Source organism: Lissotriton helveticus, chromosome 5_1 (assembly GCF_964261635.1).
Source record: "Lissotriton helveticus chromosome 5_1, aLisHel1.1, whole genome shotgun sequence".
Taxonomy (NCBI): domain Eukaryota; kingdom Metazoa; phylum Chordata; class Amphibia; order Caudata; family Salamandridae; genus Lissotriton; species Lissotriton helveticus.
Genome location: NC_136065.1, coordinates 1,830,242,569 through 1,830,268,366, shown reverse-complemented (window position 1 = coordinate 1,830,268,366; position 25,798 = coordinate 1,830,242,569). Strand labels below are relative to the sequence as shown.

Below are 25,798 nucleotides of genomic sequence, written 5' to 3'. Positions count from 1 at the left end.
CAATGGCCTAACTATGCAGTATCAAGTAAATAATGTGGCAGCCACCTGTTTTACCATTTTGCACTGGTTAAAAAAAATAATCTGGATGCTGCTGCCTGACATCCAAAAGTCCCTCGTCAATGCCCTGATAACCTCTCGGTTGGATTACGGCAATGTCCTTTACCTAGGGGCTACTAAGGCAGTCACTAGACGCCTCCAACTTGTTCAAAATGCCGCTGCGAGACTGTTATGCAAAAGCCGCAGAAATGACCACATCACGGGGCACCTCCGTGATCTACACAGGCTGAGAGTGGAGAGCCGGGTTAAATTCAAAACTTTGAGTTACATGCATAAAATAAAGTGGGGGACTGCTCCCCGGTACCTTCAATCCCTGGTCCACACCTATACTCCTGCACGCTGCCTCCGATCTTCATCTCAAGGCTTTTCTAACGTGCCCAAGTATAGACTTGCCAGAATGGGAGGTAGGTCTTTTTCTGTTTTAGGTCCAAAACTTTGGAATTCTCTCCTCTGCAACATCCGTACAGAGAGCAGTTATTCCCGTTTTCGCAGAGCTATCAAGACCTGGCTGTTTTATCAATAATCTCTAGTACGTAGGAACTTCTCGAGTCATTTGCTCACTGTCTTTTCAGCACCGGGAAACCCACTGGGTAGCTGTCGTGCTCTATAAGCGTAATAAATAAATAAATAAATAAATAAGCCTGTCGCATAATTTGGCCTTCACCTTCCTCATAATTCCAGCAGCCCTGCCTAGAGGTTTAGAAATTTTTGTCAGGAGGGGGTCCTTACGCTTGAAAATGTTGACATGGGGGTCTCGGCATCCAAAAGTTTGAAGACCTCTGGTCTAGAACCAGAACTGCTCCCCGACTTTTAGCCTCCTCCCCGCCAGACCCCCCTTCTGGCCTTGAGCCTGAAACCCTTAGTTTAGCCTGCAACACATATCGACATGGGCCTACCAGCAGAAGTGTCCCCAGACCCTCGTTCCCCTCCCTGTCACCTTCTCTCTCTATCTCTGAGTCTGAAACTCACCCTTTGGCCTACTTCAACTCAACTCAACCTAACCCTTCTACAGCCCTTCCTGGGCTCATTACTAGTACTGTTCCCAGACCCTCGGTCTCCTCCCTGCAAGCTCCTTCCCTTGCTTTTGAGTCTGATACTCACCCTCTGTCCTACGGCAACTCGAATCAACTTAACCCTTTTATCACCCCATCTAGGCCCACAATTAAAACCGCTCCCAGACCTTTAGTCTCCCCCTCGACAGCCCCTCACTCCCAAACTGAAACTCTTCCTTTGGCCCACAACACAAGTCTACCTAGACCGACCTACAGTATCGCTCCCAGTCCCTTGGTCTCCTCCCCACTAGCTCCTCCCCCGTCACTGAGACTGAAACTCCACGATTGGCCTACGGCACATGTCCACCCAGCCCCTCTACCCTGCCCCCAAAGCTTGTCAATAGAACCGCTACTAAACCGCTGCTACCCGGCCCTCAAGCACCTCCCACCTATCTGGATATTGAAGCCCTTCACCTCAGAGCAGCCAAAGTAACGCAGAGCATTCATAACTCCATTCTAGATCTAATGAACCTCCTTCACTGCACTGAACTTGCCTTCTCCAAGCTCAAGCTCACGTGGAACCCCACAGCTCCTTCCTACCACAGAGCCCATTACTCACCCCCTAGCGCTGTCTTCAAGACACCTTCGCCCTCGCATGCAACCATGCCACATCTCCAAGGAGGATACTCTAGCCCTCCTCCTTTCCTACAACTCTAACCTTGCCACCCCGAGTCCGCCAGACCTTACTGTTGAGGAAATTCCCTTATATAACCTGGCCCCACCAGTCACTAACCCACCAGTCGTGGTGGTCAAACAGGCCATATGCCCAGTCGCAATCAACCCCAACAGGTCAGCTACTCGCCGAAGTGTGATTGATAGCAAACTCGTGCCTGTCCCCCTGTCCGCCCCATCTCACGGCGCTCTCCCCGAACCCCCATTATCTGGCCTCCTAATCAACTGCCGCTCTGCAGTGAAACATGCCGCCGATATTGCAGATCACATACTGAGCCAAAACCTGGATTTAGCAATCCTGACCGAATCGTGGCTCAACGAATCTTCATCTCCATGCCTGTACCTCCTAGTACCTCCCAATTACAAAATTGCAAGATTGGATAGGCAATCCAGCAAAAAAGGAGGAGACATTGCCTGCATTTATCGATCTTATCTCCATGTCACCGAACTCCTGACTGACTCCACAGAGTCCTGTGAATACCTAGCACTCTCTATACGCAACAACTCCGCTCAACTGTTCAATCTGCACACCCTTTACCACCACCCAGGCACTAATGACGCCCTTACTGACCACCTAATGAAACTTATCACAGCCAAAGTCTCCGCCAACTCCAATGGCATCTTCCTTGGTGACTTTAACCTGCACTGGAACGACCACACGGATCCACATGTCAATGCTATCAAAGATTTCCTAGCCACACAGGCCCTAACCCTAGTCTGCTCACTCCCCACACACTCAAAATGGATCATTGCTAAGGAACCAATAGTCAAACGTATTGCTATAGACCCTTGTGACTGGTCCGACCACCACGCTACCAACTTCCTACTACCCGAAACCCGGACGACCAGAGCACTGCAACAGGTGATTCCCTAACGCCAGGTTAGAGACACCAAGAACTTGGATCCAGCGAACTGATAGCTTGTTACAAGTCTGACTTGCCCCCGTCCCCACCCGTCCCCACATCACATCGGTCTGTGACCTTAATGATCATTACTCGGTAACTATAACTAACATTCTTGATCACCTTGCTCCGCTAAAACTAAAAAGAATCCAAACCAAAGAAAAAAAAACCAGGTTCAATGGGTCCCTTAACAGCGAGAGGAGATCCCTTCGGCAGTCAGAAAGAATCTGGAGACAGCACCCCTCCGCCGCACATCTAAAACTTCTCCACCAGGCCAGAAATACCTACAACAAAAACATTCTCAATTCAAAAAAATTATTCTTCAGATCGGAACTGGGGAACGCCAAGAACAGACCCCGCAAGCTATTTGAACTGGTCAAACACCAATCAAACAAGCTGGCCAAAACATCAAAAGAAACCCCCAAATCACTAATATCCTCTGAGGAGTTCTCCTTTTTCTCTGACAAAATCACAGCCTTAGGAATCGAACTCAGATCCGCCATTCACTCTCAACCCCCTCCAGATCTGCCTCCCCCTTCCGCGCCGCCTCCACAGTCTTCTTCCAAGAACCAAGCACACTGGGCTGACTTCAAAAGCTATAACAAACACGCTGTCTCAGAAATCCTTTCCACCTTAAACCCGAATAACCACTTCAATGACCCACTCCCCGCTAATTGCCTAGCTGCCGTCGCCCAGTCTATCATACCTAGCTGGATTGCAATAATAAATGCCTCCCTTCTACAGGATCTGTACCCGACTCACTGAAAGCCGGCCAAGTCCTCTCCATCCTAAAAAAAAGTTGCTGGATCCTGCCTCCCCTGACAACTTTAGACCCATCTCCAGCATCCCACTATTAGCCAGTGCTTAATTTGTGCCGGTGCTTTCCGGTGCTTAGCACGGGCACTTATTTGACAGGGCCGGGGCTATTGAAATATGCTCTGGTATGCGATGAACCTAGAAATGATTCTAAATAAATGTACCTACCTGTTCTGCTTAGGCTGCATGTCTGCCGTGGATGTCTAGAGTGGCCCACAACATCCAGGCACAATTTGCTAGCGCCTGCTCTGCCACACATGGTGAAATCAGCCGCTCAAGCGGAGATTGTTTATTGTCAGAGATTGCTCTTCTTTCCGGCTCAGAATATCTAGTGGGCCAGATCGTTGTCAGCCTGATGTCACCGGGCCCAGTCAGGCTGTGTTACACGTGGGCGCACGGGGGACGTCAAATCCTGCGTGGCGTGCTAGTGTGGGAGGCAGGAGGTTGAATTTACGCGCCCCCAAACCAAACTTAATTATGGCGCTCGCAGCGTCCCACTGCAGCTGCTGGCAGGACAATTTTAACAGACTATCACTGAGGAAATCACACAAATACAGGTTTGCCATTATCATTTTGCTCTTTCGCTCTCCTACACACTCGTTCATAACAACTATACACACCTCCAAAAACACACACGAAAGCTGCCAAACACACAGTTTTACTCACACGCTGTTAAAACGAACAAACTCACACAATGTATGTATGTATGTATGTATTTGTCTTGTAAAGCGCACTGCTGCCCGGAGGCGTCGTGGCACTGTAGACCGCTGGGGAACCCATCCTGGCTATCCCTGTGAGATAGTCCCTACTGGGTATCTCCAAGGTGAAACCAGGCATCCCCGGCGAATGTGGGGGGCCGTTGTTGAGATGAGGCAAGCTAATGCCCAGAGTTGCCGAGTGTGATCCCTGGTTAGAGTAGGCACCGAAGCGAGAATTATCAAGTCCGCTGACCCTGGTCCACGACCCTGCCGCGTCGGGAATTGAACCCTGGGCCTGGGCCGTTTTCTGCTTCCAGGTCTGCTGCCTCTAACCAGAGAGCCACACCACTCCACAATCACATTATCAGACGCACCGAAAGCATGAAACACGCCCAACAAACACACACACACTCACGGTCACATACGTACACCTATTACGAGAAACATATTCACTGCATTTTGCCTTCTACAGTTTCGTGTGTGGGCTATTTATGCGAGTGTGTGACAAGCCTAGGAGATAAAATGGCCAGTCTCCCACCAACCTGTTATACTTTCTTTTGAGACTTTCCTGCTGTAAATGAAGTCAAATTAATTCATGTTCGTAGGAACACTGTGTACAAGGCTATCTCATCTGCGCAGGTCTATTTAGGGCTGGCGGTCTGAGAAGTCGGTCGGGCTTATATTGCAAAGTCAGCTCTGCAGCCTTTTTTCGCGAGCTCCCGTGGGGCCTGCTATCTATTGTGCAGTCAGTTTCAGAGTTTTCTCTGACCACAGGGCGATGTTTATATTCTTCACTAAGCTAGCCCTGGGTGTTCGTCATTTATATCCTAACCCCAGAGCTTGTTTATATGGAGAGTGACATGCACTCAAAGCCTCAGAAAACGGACGAGACCAGAACGGTAAGGCATCTGGACACAGACCGCATAGCTGTCAAGATTTCAGATTGCTATGTGTGACATTTCCATAATTTTTGATATTATGTGTTTCCCTCATCTTCATTACTTTATTTCACTCGCAAAAAAGCATCACTCATATATGTGGAAATGTCACTCATAATTACACAGAAATTATGAAAATGTCACACATAGCAATCTGAAACCTTGGCAGCTATGTTTTATGCGGTTTGCATGCAGTTCTTTGATGACAGGTCGTAACAAGCACTGTTCTATATTTGGGTTTTATCTCATATTCTTTCCTCTGAGTGTAGGGTGACCAGATTTACAGAATAAAAAACAGGAAGACAGCCATAGAAATAGAAATATGACTGTGTTTTGGCCTGGACTGGACTGTGGTAACAAAAGGACTACCTACAGTATATATATATATATATATATATATATATATATATATATATATATATATATATATATATATATATATATATATATATATATATATATATATATATATATATATATATACATATATATATATATATATATATATATATATATATATATATATATATATACATATATATATATATATATATATATATATAGATATATATATATATATATATATATATATATATATATCTATATATATATATATATATATATATATGAGGAAACAAGTTGTCCTGTCGCAGCGGGAGCACAGTCCAGTGGGTGCCAGCGATGAGACCAGGACAGTGTCTCAGATTAATTCAATACAAAAAGAATGAGGTCGCTGCACACTTCTTGGAATTTCACGCAGTTGTTTTATTCAAAACGTGTCACAACACTCCTACGCGTTTCGAACCGAAGTTACTACCGTGAACAGGAACTTCGGTTCGAAACGCGTAGGAGTGGTGTGACACGTTTTGAATAAAACAACTGCGTGAAATTCCAAGAAGTGTGCAGCGACCTCATTCTTTTTGTATTGAATATATATATATATATATATATATGTATATATATATACCTATACTACTATTATAAAGAGAGAACGCACACCTTTGAGCCAGGTAAACTCGGGAACCACAGCGCCAATCCACACACCCGATACATTGTAGAAATTGTCAGGGTGTGCAGATGGACATAGGCTATAAAAAATAAAAAATAAACGTACATTTAAAAATATAACTTTTTTTAAAAAGTAGTGCCCTGAAAGTAGCACCGGCCGCGACGCTGCGCTGGCCGCGACGTGCGTGATGACGAGAGGAGCGGCGGACATTGAGCGGCGGTGAGAAGCGGCGGCTCAGGTGCGTCATGGCGAAGAGGAGCGGCTGTAAAGTGAGGAGCGGCAGCTCAGGTAAGGTATTGGAGTCAGGGCGGGAGGGAGTCAGGGCGGGAGGGAGTCGGGGCGGGAGGGGGGCGGGAGCGGGTATGCACAGAGGGACGGGCAGGAGGAGTCGGGAGGGGGTCGGGGCGGGAGCGGGTTATGCTAGCATCAAATGCTGCCCCCAGTCCCTCTCTGCCCCAGGCAACGCTGGGGTGGGCTGCTAGTAATATATATATATCTATATATATCTATATATATATATATATATATATATATATATATATATATATATATATATATATATATATATATGTATATGTATATATCTATCTATCTATCTATATATATATATATATATATATATATATATATACATTGCTCTCATTGCCATTGTATGCCTCAAAGGAATAATTCCAAGTTGTGCTGGCTTGTATACCCCTGCACTTTGAGAAGGAAAAGCGAATGAAGGTGGGCAGCCTCGCAGAGAGAAGTGTCCCAGCGATAACTAATGAATATAAGTGTCTACATGGATGGGGCTCTGTTGGAGCAGACCGACGTATTTACCTACTTGGGTGTGATATTTAGTAGTAAACTAAGCTGGAAGCCCCAAGTCGAGTTGCTGGCATTAAAACATGCGCAGCTAGCCTGCGCCCTGATTAAGGAACACAGGCTTTCCCAAACCAAGCCCATTGCCCCCATACTAAAAATCTACACAACCAAAATTAGCCGAGCTATATTATATGGAGCGGAATTATGGGGTATTGGCAATTTATCCCCACTTACTTCAGCCCAAACTAAGTTTGTAAGATCGATAGTCGGCCTTCCGTAATCTTTGCCCCTTTTACCGCTTTTTCTTGACTTGGGTTGTCCCACCGTTGAAGATGTAGCGCGCTATAGACCCTAGGTATTCTGGGGGCGTCTCTGGACCACACCGGAACTCTCCCTGTATGCCAAGGCATTACTGGAAGTGAGGAGTTTGAACCGATCACATAAGATCCCATGGCTGAATAACAAGAGGTCATCACTATCTGAAATGGGGATGAGTAATTTATGGGCCCATCCTGAGGTCATGGAATTTCTACCTAAAAAGACCTTTAGAGCAGCATATTGGGAAATGGTCAAAACCAAGAGATACTCTTCCCACATAAGGCAGTCACTGCCGAGGGAATTATCACTAAGCCTCAAGATCGGAAGCTCTACCACCAGTTCAGAATAGGCACGCTGCCATTAAGATGCTTTACATATAAATGGAACCCTGCTAGATGTGACAAGTGTATATTCTGTCAGGACCACATTGAGAACATAGATCACTTTCTATTTGCTTGTCCTGCTTACCACCTGCCTAGGTTAAAATGGCTTAAACCAGTATGCATGTCCATGAATACAAGGTCGGCGATGGTTGCGAGCAGAATCTTAAAATCAGACACCACCGCCCTCGTCGTGATTGGCGTGACAAAGTTTCTAAGCTGGGCATGGGCCATTCGCACCAAAAAGGTGGGTAAAGGAGTACATAGAGTCAAGATGGGCTCCACTTTCTAGGAGTCTGAGCTATGATCTGTATTGCCCTGTCACTGTAAGGCAGACAACCTGTTTCCTCTTTAGCACGTGTTGTTGAAACTAAGTCTGCACAAAGTTTTATTTATCCAAATCTCTTTTTAAGATGCCGTTTTATTATGCACATTTATCTATTTAATAATCTACTAGCAGCCCGTCCCGACGTTGTCCGGGTATGAATTGCTGCCAGCCAGGAGTATATTGTTTTGTAGGATTTCGTTTTGATAGCATTTCTTATCTGTGACAGGCCTGTGAAACGCTCCGATTCACAATGCACTGCTGATGCACTTAAGAGATCGCGCTCAGTAGTGTGTGAACTCGAGTTTCCCTACTTTATTTTTCCTTGCAATATTATATAGCGCGAACTCGACAACATGGCATGAGCACAATTTATATTACAGAAGAACACATTCATTTGTGGTAAGCACAGAGAGACAAAGCGATTTGCCTGGAATCACAGGATGTTGAGCTGATGCCAAGATTCAAACGTAGCTCCCCAGCTCTAAAGTTCGCAATTCTAGAACTTGTGGCGGGAGGTGTGTCTAAAAGTGTATGTCGGTGCTGGCCATCAATGAGAGAGACCTGTGCATTTTTCAAATGGGTGGTGAAAAAATATGAGTATGTTGCTGGAGATGTGGGCCGCCGTGCCACCAATTTACTTACCGGGGGAGGATAAACACCCATTATTCCGTAACTTTCTTTCCGCATACCATCACTCCGCATACTTTCATTACGAAAGTACCATGCCATTATAAAGCATGGCATTACATTTTAAATGCTTTTTCCACGCATACATTTACAACGAAATTCGTTGTAAATGCATGAATGGTAAAAGCATGTTTTTTTTAATGTTTGGATAAGGTAAGTATGGGTTTAGGGGTATATGTTTTGGGGTACTGAGGTATATGTTTTGGGGTGTTTGGGTATTTTAAGGGTTCAGATATAGTTTTGGGTTATGGGGTACAGTGGTAGTTTTAGGGTTTAGGGATATGTATGGGTTTTGGGGTACAGGGGTATTTTTAGGGTTCAGGGCTATGTTTGGGTTTTGGGGTATTGGGGTATTTTTAGGGCTCAGGGGTAGGTTTGGGTTTTGGGGTACAGGAGTATTTTAAGGGTTCAGGGCTAGGTTTGGGTTTTGGGGTACAGGGGTATTTGTAGGGTTCAGGGCTAGGTTTGGGTTTTGGGGTACAGGGGTATTTTAGGGTTCAGGGGTAGGTTTGGGTTTTGGGGTACAGGATTATTTTTAGGGTTCAGGGCTAGGTTTGGGTTTTGGGGTACAGGGGTATTTTTAAGGTTCAGGGGTAAGTTTGGGTTTTGGGGTACAGGGGTATTTTAAGGGTTCAGGGCTAGGTTTGGGTTTTGGGGTACAGGGGTATTTTAGGGTTCAGGAATAGGTTTGGGGTTTGGGGTACAGTGGTATTTTTAGGGTTCAGGGCTAGGTTTGGGTTTTGGGGTACAGGGGTATTTTTAGGGTTCAGGGGCAGGTTTGGGTTTTGAGGTGCAGGGGTATTTATAGGGTTCAGGGCTAAGTTTGGGTTTTGGGGTACAGGGGTATTTTTAGGGTTTAGGGATAGGTTTGGGTTTTGGGGTACAGGGTATATTTATAGGGTTAAGATGGGATAGTATTTAAGGGTGTTGGGGTATTTTAAGGAGTAAGGGTGGGTTATGATTATGGGGTGCAGGGGTATTTAAAGGGAGCAGGGTGGGATTAGCACACGATATGAGACATGGCATGAAGGGCGGAACGTACCACACGCCCCCAGCGTTTTTTCACGCCCCCAGCACACGCCCATAGCACAACGCAGACACGCCCACAAGGGACTACTTTGCTGGCACGGTTCTTTAACCTTTTAAATGTATATGGTGGGCGTCTGCATAGCCTATGTGCTTCTGCTGCAACTGCCCTTTCCAACCCTGTATTGGGTGTTGTGATTGGTGCTGTGGTTCCTGAGATTACCCGCCTCAAAGGTTTGGGCTCTCTCTTTATTATATTAGTATGGATGATGATTGGAGTGGTAATTTTGTATAATATTTTTTATTTATATGATGTATTTTAAGTGTGGGAATACTTGTTTTATTAGTGGATGAACTTGTCTTTTATGATGAATAATCGAAATAAAGACTTTATTGAATTGAATTGAATATAAGTGCCGGCAGCTTGACATGGAATTATTCCTTCGAGGCATACAATGGTGGGCATCTATGTAAATTGTATTGACTGGTGCATAATATTAAGATCATTGTAAAGTAGAACGGTGCAATCATGTGTTTTGAAAATGGATACGCTAGGCATTATGGACACTGTAGTTAAATTATGAGTCCTATTGGGATCTGGGCTTTATGAACTCCGACAAAAGGTTATAAACTGCACTAAGCAAGGGATAAATGAGAGTAACAAGTAGAGAAGTGTTTTCAGATCCCAGTTTATAAGTATCAACAAAAGAATTAAGACTAGGGGGCATATCAAAAACACGCACCGATAATTATCGCTAAACGTGCTTAGCGCGTTTATTTTTATCGCTGGCTATCGCTGGATTTTGTCGCCATGATAGCGCTGTATTAACAACGCTTTGCGCATTGGCGATATAAAATCCAGCGATAGCGGCCAAAAACCCCTTCAACGCGAGAAATCCGGAGATAAATGATCAGAGATAATGGCAGAGCTCGCACTGAAGTGTGGATTTAACTTCACAATCCACCTCCCATAGGACATAATGCTAAGTATGCTTTTTAGCAGGCGTTAAAGTCAGGCGATAATGGGGGCTTAGAGCGAGTTCAGGCATCACTTCGCAGGTCCGCAGCCGGCTTGTTAACTTGGTGAAGCCGTGTCAGAGAGTATTGCAATGCTGTTTTCCTAAGGAACACCTACTTTGCATCTAATTAGCGCTGCAAGGGGAGGCGATAGGAAAACTGCTGCTACCATGCGTTAATGGTAGCGGCGCACTGTAAATATCGCGAAATTATGATCGCCAGAAAAGCAACGATATGTCCGTTGCTAATATGCCCCGCAGTTTTTTATTTTATAATGAGGGTTTGGACTTCATGTCCTTCTTCACTGTTCATCATTGGACTATATTTAAAGCCAAGAAACAGCTGATCCATCATATTGGACCACAAGTCCCAGCAGACTCTGTTCGTCGCTGCACTTAGCACACGCCCATTAGGGGGGCTTGTTTAAATAAACGGTCAGAAATGTTAATGGTGCATTATCGAGTGTCTTTCACAGGAGCCCATGAGGAAGGGGGTGGTTCCCTGAAACGCGTCGGCTTTTTAATGATTTGTGAAGCGGAAAGGCATGCTGAGCTGGAAGCCCGGATGGCAGGGGACTGTTGTGTGCCTCTTAAATGCTTTGGGCATTTTGTTGAATCATATATATGGGTGTTGTGATTGGTGCTGTGGTTCCTGAGATTACCCGCCTCAAAGGTTTGGGCTCTCTCTTTATTATATTAGTATAGATATATATATGTATATCATACACCTATACACCTTCCCTCTTGGATGAGACCCGGGAGAAGTCTGCTAATGATCCTTGGGGTGATGGGACACCTATTCACCCCTCATTAGATCCTGCTCTGCTGCCTGAGAGGCAAATGAACTTCTTTACTGGTGTGAAGCGGGAGAGCTCTTTAAATAGCTCAACTTCTGTTCCTGGTTGTAGGGGAGGGTCAGAGGAAACGTGAACCTGCACCACACTGTGATTCATGTGCGGACTCACCCGACTCTCTCTCAAAAACCGGGACATCTCTTTGTTTGGGACACCGGGTCAGACCTTGAAAAACCAGGACTATCTGGGCAAATGCGGGACATCTGGTCACCCTATCGGAGTGGCCCTTCTCAGAGGGGGGACCCCAGCCACTCTTTGGACCCAGCTGCCGTATTTTCAGGAAGACGCAGTGGTAGAAAGTCCATTTGGGATCAGTGTGCTTGGTTTTCCCAATAAGGGTTTCTTGTGTGTGATAATTATCACTGCAGCTTTATCTATTACTGCAGCTTTAATAGAATCTTAAGATGTCACTAGATATGTCATCTTATGTTAACATAGGAATGTTCTAATGTGATCGGTTGATGTCTGCGGGCATTAGATGTGGATAGGATCTTTATTCCTGGATTAAATTTCTTAATTCATGTTCCTGTATCCTGGATTTATTTATGGGAATACTTCACTGGCGTAGTCGACTTGGAACCCACTCAGGAACAGATCTCAACACAAATTTTCGTGAGAAGAAAAATTAACTCTGATGATAACCTTGCCAACTCTCACTTAACTGCCTAGCAGCTTTATCATTACATCAAAGAAGAACAAGACCTCCTGTTAATATTTTCAAACAACTTGTGAGTAATATTATTATTTTACTTCTGCACTTTCAGCGTGCTTTGCGATCTTATTTAAACTTTTCATGATCGTTATCTACTCACATACCATCGTAGTGGCTTACGCGCAAGGCTTTAATTATTCTCTGTCAACCTCACGCTTTTACAATTCCTCCTGCGCTGCAACTTTCAAATACTCTCATGCGCGAGCAGTCAAGCGTGAAACAACCTTAATTAAGCCTAAACAAAGCGCGAGCAGCTGAGCGTGAAGCACTGAATTGAAAAATAAACATTGCCATGCGCGAAGAGAGGGAAATGTGCTCTCTAAGGCCTGTTTGAGGCACTATTTTCCTTTTTATGTGGCGCATCTGCTTGAAGGCCAATTTTGCCACTTCTACAGGTTTTGGGGTCAAGGACAACAATTCCTAGCACAGGTCTGCACTAAACGACATTACCAAAGTACTTTAGTAGCACACTGCTTGATAAAAGTAATGGAAACGTTCACGGCTATTTACACTAGCAAAATGTTGTCATAAAAACATCCCTATCGCTAAATTAGAAAGGGAGAGGTGAGGCAACACTAGACGAAATACATGGGGCCCGATTCACAGAATGAACTTAAGACTCAATCCTAAACTTACTACTATTTTGGTATTCACAGAATGCACTTACTACTTTTGGTATTCACAGAAGTTAGGATTTTGTCTTAAGCCTGTCAGACAAACTTAAGACAAAATCCTAACTTCTGTGAATACCAAAAGTAGTAAATTCATTCTGTGAATACCAAAATAGTAGTCAGTTTAGGATTGAGTCTCAAGTTCAATCTGTGAATCGGGCCCTAAGTATGGTATGGTCATGGTATTTATACAGTGCTTACTGCGATGGGGTTGTTCTCCATGGCTGTCAAATGGAAAATCAGAGGAGCCGATGAGCGTCAATTCACCAAAACGACAGGGGGAGCAGTAGTGACATCACATAACCACCCTTTGACCCAATGACATCACAGGTAGTGTCAACATATGATCTTTGACACTGAATCCTCTGAGGAAGGGGAATAATAACACAGTTCTCACACATTCAAAGCACAGAGAGGAGATTTTCATTCAAATACATTAATTTCCAGATGGTGAAAATAATGCAAATGTACAACATATTGTTAAAAAAAATGTGTATCTTATAGTATTTCATTTTTCAATTTTATTCTGTAGAGTATACAGTCCACTCCTGCTCCTTTAGAGAGCTAAGAGTTTAATGGCTCAGGTCACAGTATAAGCTGCAGAACAGAACATTAACAGTGAACATCACAACACTTTTTACCTTCTGCTCTTAGTATAGCCTATGCCGCCCCTGAGGCCAGGGGTCGCAAAAGCAGTGTCAGGGGTCGCAACAGTGACCCCCTGGCATTCCCTAAATTAAGGCCGTGAGAAGTCCTGTATAAAGTTTGTGCTACAGCCGGCACAGAAGCTTTCTACAACCCTGCCAACTATCAACCTGACAGCCTCTTGAGACCACAAAGGGAAAAAAGCATGTATTATGATTCTTGTACGCTTGCCTAAAAGATGAACATAAACAAGAGAAAAGCAATGCCACTTGTTCACCTTTCAAACAAATATAACTATTTGTTCAGGGAGTGAGGTTGTACAATGGACAGTGGTATTTTTGATACCATCTGTGACACCACTGAGTATACCATCCAAAAAGAGTAACAATTTAACTTATTTGTCAGTTGGTGCCCAAAGTTTGGATTTCAAGCAAGGGCCTGATAAAGTAATTGCAGGCTAGGTTAGGAAAACAAGTCTCTAACCCTATCTCTCAACTCCTTGAAGGTTCTCTGCCTTATAAAGAAGTAAATGCAAGTAGCCCCCATGAGCCAGACCATGATCAGGCATATCCTTTTCAACAACTAATATACAATGGTACCCTGAATACAAAATAAGGGGCAATCTGGATGCGCTAAACTGCACCAACATTGTAATGGCCTGTTCATTAATCTCAGGTCTAAATGCCTGCCGAAACTTGAGATCGTACAAAATTCTGCTGCCCGGCTTTTGTTAAATATCCCGAAGCATAAATCAGCTGCCTCTGCCTTAAAGGAATTGCACTGGCTACCAGTGAAGCGACGCATTGAGTTTAAAGCCTTGTGCATCATAGCATTTAAGGCAACACATGTTGTAGGGCCACTCTTTTTCAAGCAACATTTTCGCCTGTATGTCCCTGCATGTCAGCTACGCTCAGCTCAATCTCACAATATGATTATTCCTAGGTTTAAGAAAAGTCTTGGGGAGGTAGAAGCTATCTGGTTGGAACAACTAGACTCAGGAATTCTCTCCCCCAAATATTGAAGGACGCAACACACCTGATGGCTTCAGGAAGAAGCTGAAGACATGGTTGTTTAACCTCTAGCCATGTGTTACGATATCCGTCTGTTCTGAGGGGCTAGCACCTTGACACCTTCGGGTAACTGGTTTGCGCTTTAGAAATCTCTTTTTCATTTCATTTCATTTCAACATTGTCAGGCTGCTGGCTGATATTCCTGAGTTAGCAGACATCAAATCTGAAGATATAGCAGCCATAGAGTTTATTTCACCCTGCGGTCTGCAACAAACTGCAATGTAATATTGGTTTATAAAGCGCTCTGTTACTCCAAGGAGTGTCCTGGCGCTATGCATCCAAGGTGACCAACAACTAAGGGATCTACCTATTGATCTGGATTAAAAAGCCAAGTTTTCAGTTTCTTCTGGAACTGGGAGGTGACTGGGATGCTCCATAGATCCTGAGGGAGTCTGTTCCATGCTCAGGGTACTAAAAATTAAAAGAACCTGCCTCCTATCATGGACCGCTGCATCCTTAGAGTTTTGGTCAGAAAAAGATTGGCAGAGAGCAAACGTCTGAGTGGAACATGAAAGTCTATCCTTGCTCCAAGATAGACAGCCCCAGACCTATGGAGAGCCCTATGTACCAGCAGCAAGGTCTTAAAGAAGATCTTCTTCCTTATAGGAAGCCAGTGCAATTACCTTAGAAAAAGAGAGGCGTGTGTGCCAAAAGGCAGACTGAGAAGAGTCCGGGCTGCTGCGTTTTGGACCACCTGCAATTTCCAATCATGAAATCAAGCAGGCCCACATATAATGCATTATCATAGTCAAGCCCAGATGTTATTAAGGCTTGAACTACCAGTTTCCTTGCTGAAAGAGAGAGAGGTATCTTCTCAAAACACTCAGCTGACCAAAACAAGTCCCAACCACAGCATTGCCCTGAGGCAGAGGATAGTTCACGATCAAACCGAGCCCACTGTGGCAATGTTTTTTACTCACAATCATGCCAAGCTGGCCTACCAGTACAAAGCTATCTTTAGGAAGTGGGGCATACATATCAGCTGGTACGTCGGGAATGCATATCTTCCATAATTGGCAGCACATACGTTCTCTTGGCAGGGAAGTTCAAAAAGGGACTCCAGCCTGAAAAGTGCTGTGGGGCCGTCTGCATCAACAACACTTCTTCCGACACAAGATGACAACATCCCCAGTTTTCAAAAAGCAGCGTCTGGAATTAGGGCCATGAAATCAAGACAACAACGTTCTGACTGGTACTAGTTTGCAGCTGCATTATCTACAAATTCTTATGGTGATTGGATCATGTCATCAGCCCCTTAGCCACAAGAATTAAAGGATTTGAAGATCTGTTCATGGAAACTGGGGGTTTTGAGCAGTATAATTGATGATGATGAATTTATTACATATTTGGAACAATTCCATATCATTATATTTCAGGAAACTTAGATAGAAACTTCAGTGCCGCTTATAGGGTATATCGAATATACTTGCCCGACTACAAAAGTTGTGCAGTTAGATCGCTGTATGGGGGGCCTCTTGATCTATATCAGCTGTAGTCTAATGGTACAGGCCTCCTCCCTCACCCTTGCAAAGGATGGTTTCCTTACAGTACTTCTGGAAGGTTGGAAGGGGGGAAAGGAATTCAGCCCTGATCCTTTTGAATGTTTACTAAAACCCACGTACTAAAGAAAAAAGATTGGAAGTTGAAAAGTTATTCAAAGTTGTTATTGGCTGAAAGTGGCTCATACTAATGCAGACTTGTTGCTAACCGATGACTACAACCTCAATCTATTTTGCATTCAAGAAGAAGAGATTGACGTATATGAGACGGGCCTTCAGGTGGCCATTCCAAAGCAGGTGTCCCTGCTAAAGAAGTGCCCTGATCTCTTAGGAAAAAAATGAGTTGATTTCTCACTTCAGTAGGCCTTATGGTTCTAGACGGTCTGTTCTCTGGTGACGATGCGCCAGCATGGACGCAAATAAAGAACGACCATGTCTCATACCAGGACTATACCCTAGCAAATGTCACCTTTATTTAATCAGATTCAGCAGTTCAGTATCAATCAGCGTCCAGAGAGCGACCTTCTACCCAAGGTCATGTGCATTTCTTTGGTAGCACATACACAAGTTCTAACTGCATCAAAAACTATCCATGTCAGATGATTTTACAGTAAATTACATAAGGTTAGATGGGTTGAAGAAATTGCTGAAGGTATTGTTGATAGCCGCCTAGCTTTATTTGTGAAAATATAGTTCATAAAGATACCATAAAGTTGGCAAGATTTAATAAAGTATAGTACAATGAAATTCCCTAGAAAGTAGTTCAGCCATGGTTACGCCTTCAAGGCTTGGACCACACAGTAGCACCCATATGAACTGAAGTGCTCCAAGAACAACAGTTCCGAGCAAAACCCTTGTGTAAGGTTCTAAAAGCAGAAGTGATCCGCCAAGGGAGTAAAGTGAAAAAGGACCGCTGGGAGTATAGAAAAGCAGTTCGCGATGATTTTTGGGCTGGACTCTTTCACGCCAGCAAAAGTAAGGATGCAACGAATTTCAGGCAGACTGGTAATGGAAAGGAGTTTGGGCCAAGCAGAGCTAAACATCAACGAGCAGGCGTGGGTGAGTTGTCTCACAGCCTGTTTTTTCTGACCTCACAAACATCTGCTCACACTCCAGTCGGCTATCCTAATAGCATCCCTCACATGGCTGTTTCTGGTCACAGTCTGGGGGTCAGGCCTGCTGTGTTGCACCCTGCCACCCGGGGTGGTAACGTAAACAGTACAACTTGTAGCAGGCCTTCCAGTGTTAGAAACAGCCTGTCTCTATCATCATAAGGAAGGATGTGTTTGGTAACCCTCAATCAACATCCTGCCTGGCTGGCTACACTCCTGCTGATATTAAACGAATAGTCAATAGCTCATGGTCTGACTGCACCAGGTCCGAATGAGCTAGCACATGCTCTGTTTAAAAGGGGCCCTAATATGTGGAAGGATAGGCTCTCATTACTGTATAGTTCCATACTACAGACGGACGTTCTTACGGAAGCAGGGTGGGCTCCTTAATCCATCTAATACACAAAGGAGGGGGCCTTACAAAGCCCGATAACTTCCACCTGAATGCCTTAATTGACATTGAGGCCAAATACTTTGCATGACTGCTGCTAAAAGACGTGCAGGCGCGGGCTACTAAAAGACAATTTATTCCCATTAATTAGACTGGGTTTCATACAAGCAGGGCTGCCTTTCAAATCTGATGACCATCTCTATGTTAATAGATCATCAGTGGTGACTCTACAGGGTAATGCAGCGGGGCAGTTGGGTGGGGCGGAGCGGGGCAGTTGGGTGGGGCGGGGCGGGGCAGGGTGGGGGGTAGTGGAGTCCAACATACGACGGCAAGAAGTAAAGTAAGTAAATAAATAAATAAAACTACTTACCTTGCACTCGTTGCATCGCCGACTCGGCGAGCCGCCACTGTAGATCATACCACACAAATGCACTCAATGCTGTATGCATGCTGTATAGATTTTAAGGCAGCATTTGAACGCGTCTTAAGGAAGCTCCTCTGAGAAAAATTTCGAACCAGGGATATTCCAGGAGCAATAGAACTTCTGTATTCAGATACCTGACTACATATAAAAGTTGGTGATTAATGTCCTTTCGAGGAAAATCCAGAATGTCGAAGGTTTCATGGCAGATGGGTGGCACTAATATTGAGGAAGTCACAGACTATAGATATCTGGAGGTCTGGTTAGACTCTAAAGGGTCTTTCTGAAAACAAACAGATGTCATCAAAAACAAGGCCAGTGCCCTTCAGGTGGCTTTTTTGAGCTTAGCTGCATAGCTTTGGGACATAAGTATAGACCCAAGGCTGCAGGTTATGCAGGCACAATTACTCCCGACTATTTTACAGAGGGCAGATCACGCTGGAATCTGACGCACAGCTGGTAGAAGCCTTGATAATAAGAATCTATGAATGTATTTTCCAATTATCGAAATCTGCTTCGTCAGCTCAGGTGCGTCTAGAGTTGGATCTCCAGAAGCAATGTATGGCCAAGAAATCTGCATCAGTTAAGTTGTGCCGCAAGTTCAGAGTGGCAAGCTCCAACTTAATGGATGGAGTATTATGGAATGAGCTAAAGAAAGGTGGGGCAAGGCTCCCCATGCCCGGTACATGGGGATTTGTCTGGATGACCTACACATCCAAGAAACATGGTCTATGGGAATCAGGCAAAGTGAATATTAAAAAGTTGTCAGTACTAACACCTGGTTTGTCAGTAGACTTCTCAACAAGGAAACACTGGCTCAGCAGTCTCACGCGTCGATGCTGCATGCATTTTATAAGTCACCAGGAAGGAAGGTGAATTTGTAATTCAAATACTCACAGTAGACTATAAGCTATTTTAAGGCCTTTGTCATGAGGGCTTTACCAACGTTGGATTATTACCCTACCCAGGATGGCAAAGGCAACCACCTGACATTCTGTGCAGGTATGCCGGAAGGTCGCTGAAACAGTAGCTTATGTAATATGCCTGAGCCCTGTGCTATTTGAAGCACACAGGTGGCTTCTACAGCCAGAGTTTTACACTCTGAAAGTCCCAACATGTAGGCAGGCCATTATTGGGGCCCTGAACCTGAAAAATGTTGTATTGAATGTTAATTTGTAAAATTCATGTCTATATTATTGTCTGTATAGACATTTTCATGGACATTCGGCATTACCACCGGCACTTTATGACTTGAGTGGAATTTGTTAATCAAATGGACAATAACGATTATTGCATTCTTGTTATCGTATACCACCGAATATGGTAGAATGTTTTATAATAATGATTTTGTAACACAGTTTGTAACGCTTTAGCAAACTCGTATGTAAAGATTTTCATTAATCATGCATTGAATTTGAACTATAGAACAGTGGTATTTTTCAGGGAAAGCAATGAGCGTTGAGTGATGTTTGACTGGTTGGAGGTTTGGGGAATATCCAAGTGGAGCTTTGGATTTTAACATCTGACGTGACTTGCTCCATCATTATTACTTGCTGGGGATACTTCCTTCCTGCCATTATTAATGCCCCCTCTACAGGACTCCATGTCTTGTGACTTACCTTCAATTTCCAGCTTCATGCCAGAGCATCTTCTGTTCTACTTTGAAATCCAGAAACTCACCTGGGACGGGAGACGAAGGTGATGTATTGCCACAGGTCCGAGTAGTACTTGGCCAGCTCCTCCGGAGAAGCGTCATCGCCCGGGTGCTCAGGCTCACTTGGGGCGCCGTGAACACAGTGACTCAAAAACAGCGCCAAGCAGCAGGAGAGAGTGAAGAGGGATAGCCAGCGTGTCTGAAGGGCTGCCATCTACAAGAGAGAAGAAACAACAGGATGACTGGGGTGGTGAAGTTCCAGAGCTTCGATTCGCTGCTGTCCCACAGCGTATGGTTTACACGCCCCCTTACAGTTTTCTTCTTGTGACATATTCATGGATCCCTAAGACTAGGGATCACCAAGTGACTAGTTTCAATGCTCCACCAGCAGAACTCTACTCTGTTGTTTTAAGATGGAAAACCTCAAAGGTGTCCCCAATTGTACTTTATGGATTGACTTTGACTAATCATGGTGTGGCTTCTGATTGCTGACAAAATGTTGGATGTATCGGGGGTGAGACACAACCATGTTTGCTTGCTTCAGGGACAAGGACCTCTGCTCCCTCTTGTCAGCTCCATCAGGACCCTGCAAAAATGCCTTTCCCCAGGTTGACACTGGTCACTTTTTCAAACAGCTGCTATACAGCCGATGGATATTCTTCATTTAACACATACATTTGAACAAATAACATTTTAAAATATCCACAAAGGACATGAACATACTTTAGATAGCGCAGAAAAGATGTAATATGTTCATATCTGAGTTTGATTGTGTGCAGATGTTGAGAGTAATTACCTCTTAGAAACAGTGGCATAAATGGTGTCCACCTACAAACAATGAGAAACCACAGGTGCAAAGATGGCACCTCGGTCTGTAACCATATTTCTAGCAGGACTGGAAAACAAGTACATGACACCTGCTACACCAAACTTCTGATTTTCTTTCACAAAAATGCATGTTATGCTAATTATTTCCACAACCAATTAGCAAAACCTTTAAACAAATGCACTAGTTAAACACAATTATTTTTGGATTATACAATCAGCAGAAGGGACATAAAACTGCTTCAATTTGTTCACATCCCTTTGAAGTCTAAGTGGGGTAGGGAACACCTCGACCCCCATCCATGATGCCAGGATGGCCCATCCTGCCAATACATAGCCCCTCCTTGTCTAACTGACGGGGAGGAATACACAAAGCCCCACAGTAGAGCCATTCGCAGTCCTGTGACTAAGGACACTGGCAGCAGGCATCACATTGTTAGAACATGAAAGTGCCAGCTTTTCTAAAAGTGACATTTTGAGAATTTTTACTTAAAATCCGACTTTACCATTATAGAAGATTTAAAATTACAATTCATTTGAGTCCAACCATCCCATCTCTATCTATTCCCAATCAAAAGTTAGCACTAAATAAATGTAATAAGGTAGCCCAATGCAGTGCAGGCTCGTAGTGGTGTGGCGGGGGTGTTTGGCGCAGGGACGATGACAGACGACTACATGAAAAACAAAAAGAAATCCACTTACCTTGCACTCACCGCATCGCCAACTTGGTACTCTTCTGATGCACTGCACGAAGCCTGTGCAGTACAACAGAAGAGCAGCAAGTCTGCAAGCGCAAGGTAAGTGTTTTTATGGGATTTTTTTTCACGTAGTCGTCCATCGTCCCCCGCGCCCAATCTTATCCAATAGAACAGATAGTATTTACAATAGTGAAAAATGAAGTCAGGAGTTTTTCACTACCATGACATATAAAACGTAAAAACACATGTCCTACTTTTTAAATAGACTACACCCTGCCCTATGGGCGGTTTTGGACCTACCCTAGAGGTGACGTATGAATTAGAAAGGAAGGTATAGGCCTGGCAAAAGGTTTATTTTGCAAGGTTGAAATGGCAGTTTAAAACTGCACTACAGGCTGCATTGCAGGTCTTGAAGGGTTCTCTATATGGTGGTGAGCTCTGGGGGAATGTTAATGTCAATAAAATGGAGCTGACTGAAAATCCTCACCAATCTTCCACCTAGCACTCCATTAGTGCAACTATGTTTATATCTTGGCATTCATTCATTTACCCACAAAGTAAAGGTTAGACCCTTGATGTACTGGAGGAGGATCTGGTTCTCAACAGATCTGTTACCTTATCGGTGGGGCTTGGAAGAGATGTCAAAACTTCCCGGGGCCTCCAGGTTTCCATACTTGTGGTATATTAAGAATTTACTCGAGGAGATTGGGTGCGGCGAAATGTGGGCTCACCCAGAAATGTCTAGTGCCACTTTCCAGTCTATGCTCAAGGAGCGGTTTTGGAGAAACGTAGACGGTAGATTGCACCAGTCTAAGGGGGGCAGGCACTCTAACCTCTACCTTTTTGGAATTTAAAGACACTGATCTTTTGTAAATGTATTTGAACACAGTTGAGCCAACGGTTGCTAAGACACTTTACAAAAAGTTCAGAATTGTGACTCTACTACTTCGACCATTTACTGCGAAGTGACAGCGCACCCTCGCTGATGCTGAACCTGACTTAAGCTGTCCATTTTCCCCAGAGGTTAAGGAAACTGTAGATCATGCTCTGTACTTTTGCCTTCAGTACCATGTACAAAGGAGGAAATGGGTCCTGCTGTTATGCCACAATTTGGGCATTAGAGACTACAAAATTGCAACTAGGGTATTCAGGGCAGACACAACTCAATTAATTGTCTTTTCTGTCTACCGGTTTCTTGTATACATGAGGAGGCACAGACAGAAAAAGACTGACCCGTGGTTGCCTAGTTTTTAGCTCCTAAGACTTTTATGTGTCCAAATTGCATTTTTCTGTCATTTATAATATTATATAGGCTGTGTAATAGTTGATAACCAATATAGGAGTTGTTGGATGAAATCTAATTTTGTATCTCAAAATTGCTGTGATGTTCCCTCTATATGCTGTAGTCCGAACTGGATATTATAACTATTTTATATTTAATATGTTATGTTTTTAAGTGTTTCATTACTTCATGATTTTACAGTTTTAAGTTACTGTATTTGCTTTTATGGCAATTGGCGAAATAAAGCTGTATTACGGTATGGAAAAAAGAAACAAAGATGTTACTTTTCCTTTTTCTCCTGCCCACACCAAACATAATCATACCATTTAAAATGCAGATCTGTGCATATTAATACAACCTGCCTTTCTTTCATCTTATTTCAGAGGACATTAACCTAAAAGCAGAATAATTCTTATCTTAACCTATCTTGATATCTTATCTTTAACTAACTGTACCTGTTTTGTTTACATTTAAATATTGCTACCAGAGTTCCTTTGTGAATATTCTAAATTTAAATATAATCAGTTTTCAAACATGTGAAAACTCGATTCCTTAAGGTAGAAAAATTGCTGCAGTGGAATGAGTGCAGCCTGAAGAAAGGACATTTATACCAAATAATTCCATTAACCTGGGATCAAAAGGATGAAGATGGGGAAGACTGAGGGGCGTGGGAAGGAGCACAGGGAGGGAAGGAAAACGTGGATGGTTATTGCTGGGTGAGGATAGGGAGAAAGGATGGGAAGATCCAAAGAGGCAAGAAAAAGCAGGGGGAATGTATGGGCTGGTACAGACAGAGGTGGTTCTGTCTGAAAATGGCAACTGGATGGGAATTTGCATGGAGGAGAAACAGTCAGGGTGTGAGAGAAAAAGAGCTAGAGGCTGTGAAAGGGTATTTCAATGGGAAAAGAAAGGACAAGGTGGGAAGAAAATTGAGAAAGAGTTTGGCATAACATAACTTTACATGATGTGTATTTGTAAAGTGAACGTACACCTAGAAGGGTAATGTTGGAATTGGCCCTTTTTGCAGGGGCATCCCTGAACTTTTTTCTGACCTGATGCTGGTGGTTTTAGGACTCTGGGCACTTCAGCACTGCTGTCCAGTGTAAAGTGTGTGTGCCCTCTGTAGTAAACATGGTAAAGATTGGTCTACACCTGTTTGGCTATTTAATTTACCTGTCAGTCCCTTGTAAAGTGGTATCTCAGATGCCCAGGGCCAGTAAATTAAATGCTACTGGTGTGCTTGCAGCGCTGATTGCGCCACCCACCAACATAGCCTTTGAAACCTGTCTCAGGCCTCTGCCATTGCAGGGCCTGTGCGCGCAGTTTACTGTCGCTGTGACGTAGCACATAAAGTGGGTGCCACTTCTGTGACTCCCCTTTTACTGCATGTCAGTCACCCCTAAGATAGGCCCTAGCTAGCCCTTTGGGCAGGGTGCATTGCAGGTAAAAGTTAGGACATGTTTCTTAATTGTGTGACATGTCCTGGTAGTGAAAAACAGCCATTTTGGTTTCTCACTACTGTGAGGCTGCCCTCTCATAGGAATGCATTGGGGATTCACTGATAAGTGTTTCAGAGGTAATTTCTGATATGAGAGGAGCAGCATGGTTAAGTTTGGTATTTTTTGGAATAGTAATAATAAATGCTGCGTGATGGTGTACGCAGATTTATTATCACTATTTTAGAAATGCCACTTTTAGAAATTGGCATTTCTGTGTGCTTTGTGTCTCTGTGCATGCCTGATGTGTATTGCATGTCTGGCTCTGGAGTGACAGGGGCTGGTGAGATGTGTGGCTCCAGAGGGACTGGGTGAGTCAGCGCTAGGCTGAATAGGCAGATTTGCATATGGAGTAGTGGGAGGAGTATCCCCTGCCCCTGAATAGGTATGTGCCTGCCTTGTACAATGCTGGCTCCGCCCTCCTGTGGTGTGTATGGGGCCAGGACCTACTCTGACAATGAGGGTGGTTGTGCCCTGTAAACAAAGGTTGGAGTACTCCCCCCCAGAACTGGTTTGGACCAGGTCTAGGCCTGTGCAGGGGGAGGAAACAAAGACATATGGGGTATAAGTACTGGGGCTGTGACCCCATGTCTGTGTGCTGCTTGGGACCTGCGTTGAGATGAAGGACTGCTGGCAAAGGAGGAACCGCCGTGGGACCCAGCTGATGTCTCCTGGGGGTCCCTACATGCTGACCTGCCTGTGCCCAGATCTGCCCTGATGTGAGGGGTGAATTGAGCTACTGTAGGCTGCTGTAGGCTGCTCCTGTGTGGAGCCCAAGAAGGACTGGACTATCCTCCATCCTGGTTATTTAAAAAGAAGTCTGTGGAGTGCTTATGGGTGCTTCCTCGTCAGTTCTGCACGTGAGAAGCGCTTTCGTTTTCTATGCAGCCCGTGTTGCGTGCTTTTTATTTTCTACTGTGCCACCCTTGCCTGTGGCTTTTGAGGGACGGGAGAGGGGAGCTGAGCTAGGAGAAGTGCTCCCCCTCTCCCTCGCGGCCGGTCACTGTCTTCCCACGGTGTGCGCAGCCGGGGCTCTGCTGAGTGGCCCCGGGCTGCAGGAGGTGACGACGAAGCTAGAGGAAGCAGGCGCAAGGTTGTGAGTGGATCCTGCAGTGAAGAGAGGGCCGCAAAACGGAAGTAAGGCAAAGTCTGCCTGACTGTGGGTGGTGCTGAGCCAGGCCGGAGTTGTGCCGGTAGTGGGGGTGGCCACAGAAGGAGATCGCGCTGGAGCCTCGTGGGCTCCAAGGATCGTGGAGGAAGAATTCTCCCCCGCCAGTGAGGGAGCCGGTTGCCAGAAGGAAGTGAAGCCCCAGTGAGTGGGGTGGGGAAGGCACCCTGTTGGTGCGTGTCTTGATCTTCAGCTACACCGCCAAATCGTGGATAGCTGCATGCAACGAGCAGATAGAGGTCCCAGTGAGTGGAGCTGAGAAGGCACTGTTGGTGCTGAGTTATTTTTCACAGCTGCGCCCCCAGAGTGTGGGCAGCTACAACGACTGGGGCATTTCTTTATTTTGATTAAGAGGAAGGGGTGAGAAGCGCCCCCCACCATCTCCCAGTGCATCACACACATTGTCTTCGCTACAGAGGCAGCTAGAGGAGCACTAGAGGTGCCTATGACCATTTGGTCACACAGTCGCACCGCCTGATTGCGGGCATCTGCAATGGTTGAGAGGGAATTGTTTTGCGTCTCAAGAGAGATAGGGGTGAGTGGCACCCTCGCCCCCCCCCCCCCCCCATTTCTGGTGCCGGCCTGTTGGGCCTG

At 44.7% G+C, this 25,798-nt stretch overlaps 1 protein-coding gene across 1 annotated transcript in view; it reads right to left on the bottom strand.

Moving 5' to 3' along the window:
• LOC144755870 (peptide YY-A-like) overlaps positions 1-25,798 on the bottom strand; it is a 101,064-nt gene that overhangs the window by 21,623 nt on the left and 53,643 nt on the right. The window contains exon 2 of the mRNA XM_078645235.1: positions 19,762-19,949. Coding sequence (XP_078501361.1) covers positions 19,762-19,949 — 188 coding nt within the window. The remainder of the gene's footprint in view (positions 1-19,761; positions 19,950-25,798) is intronic.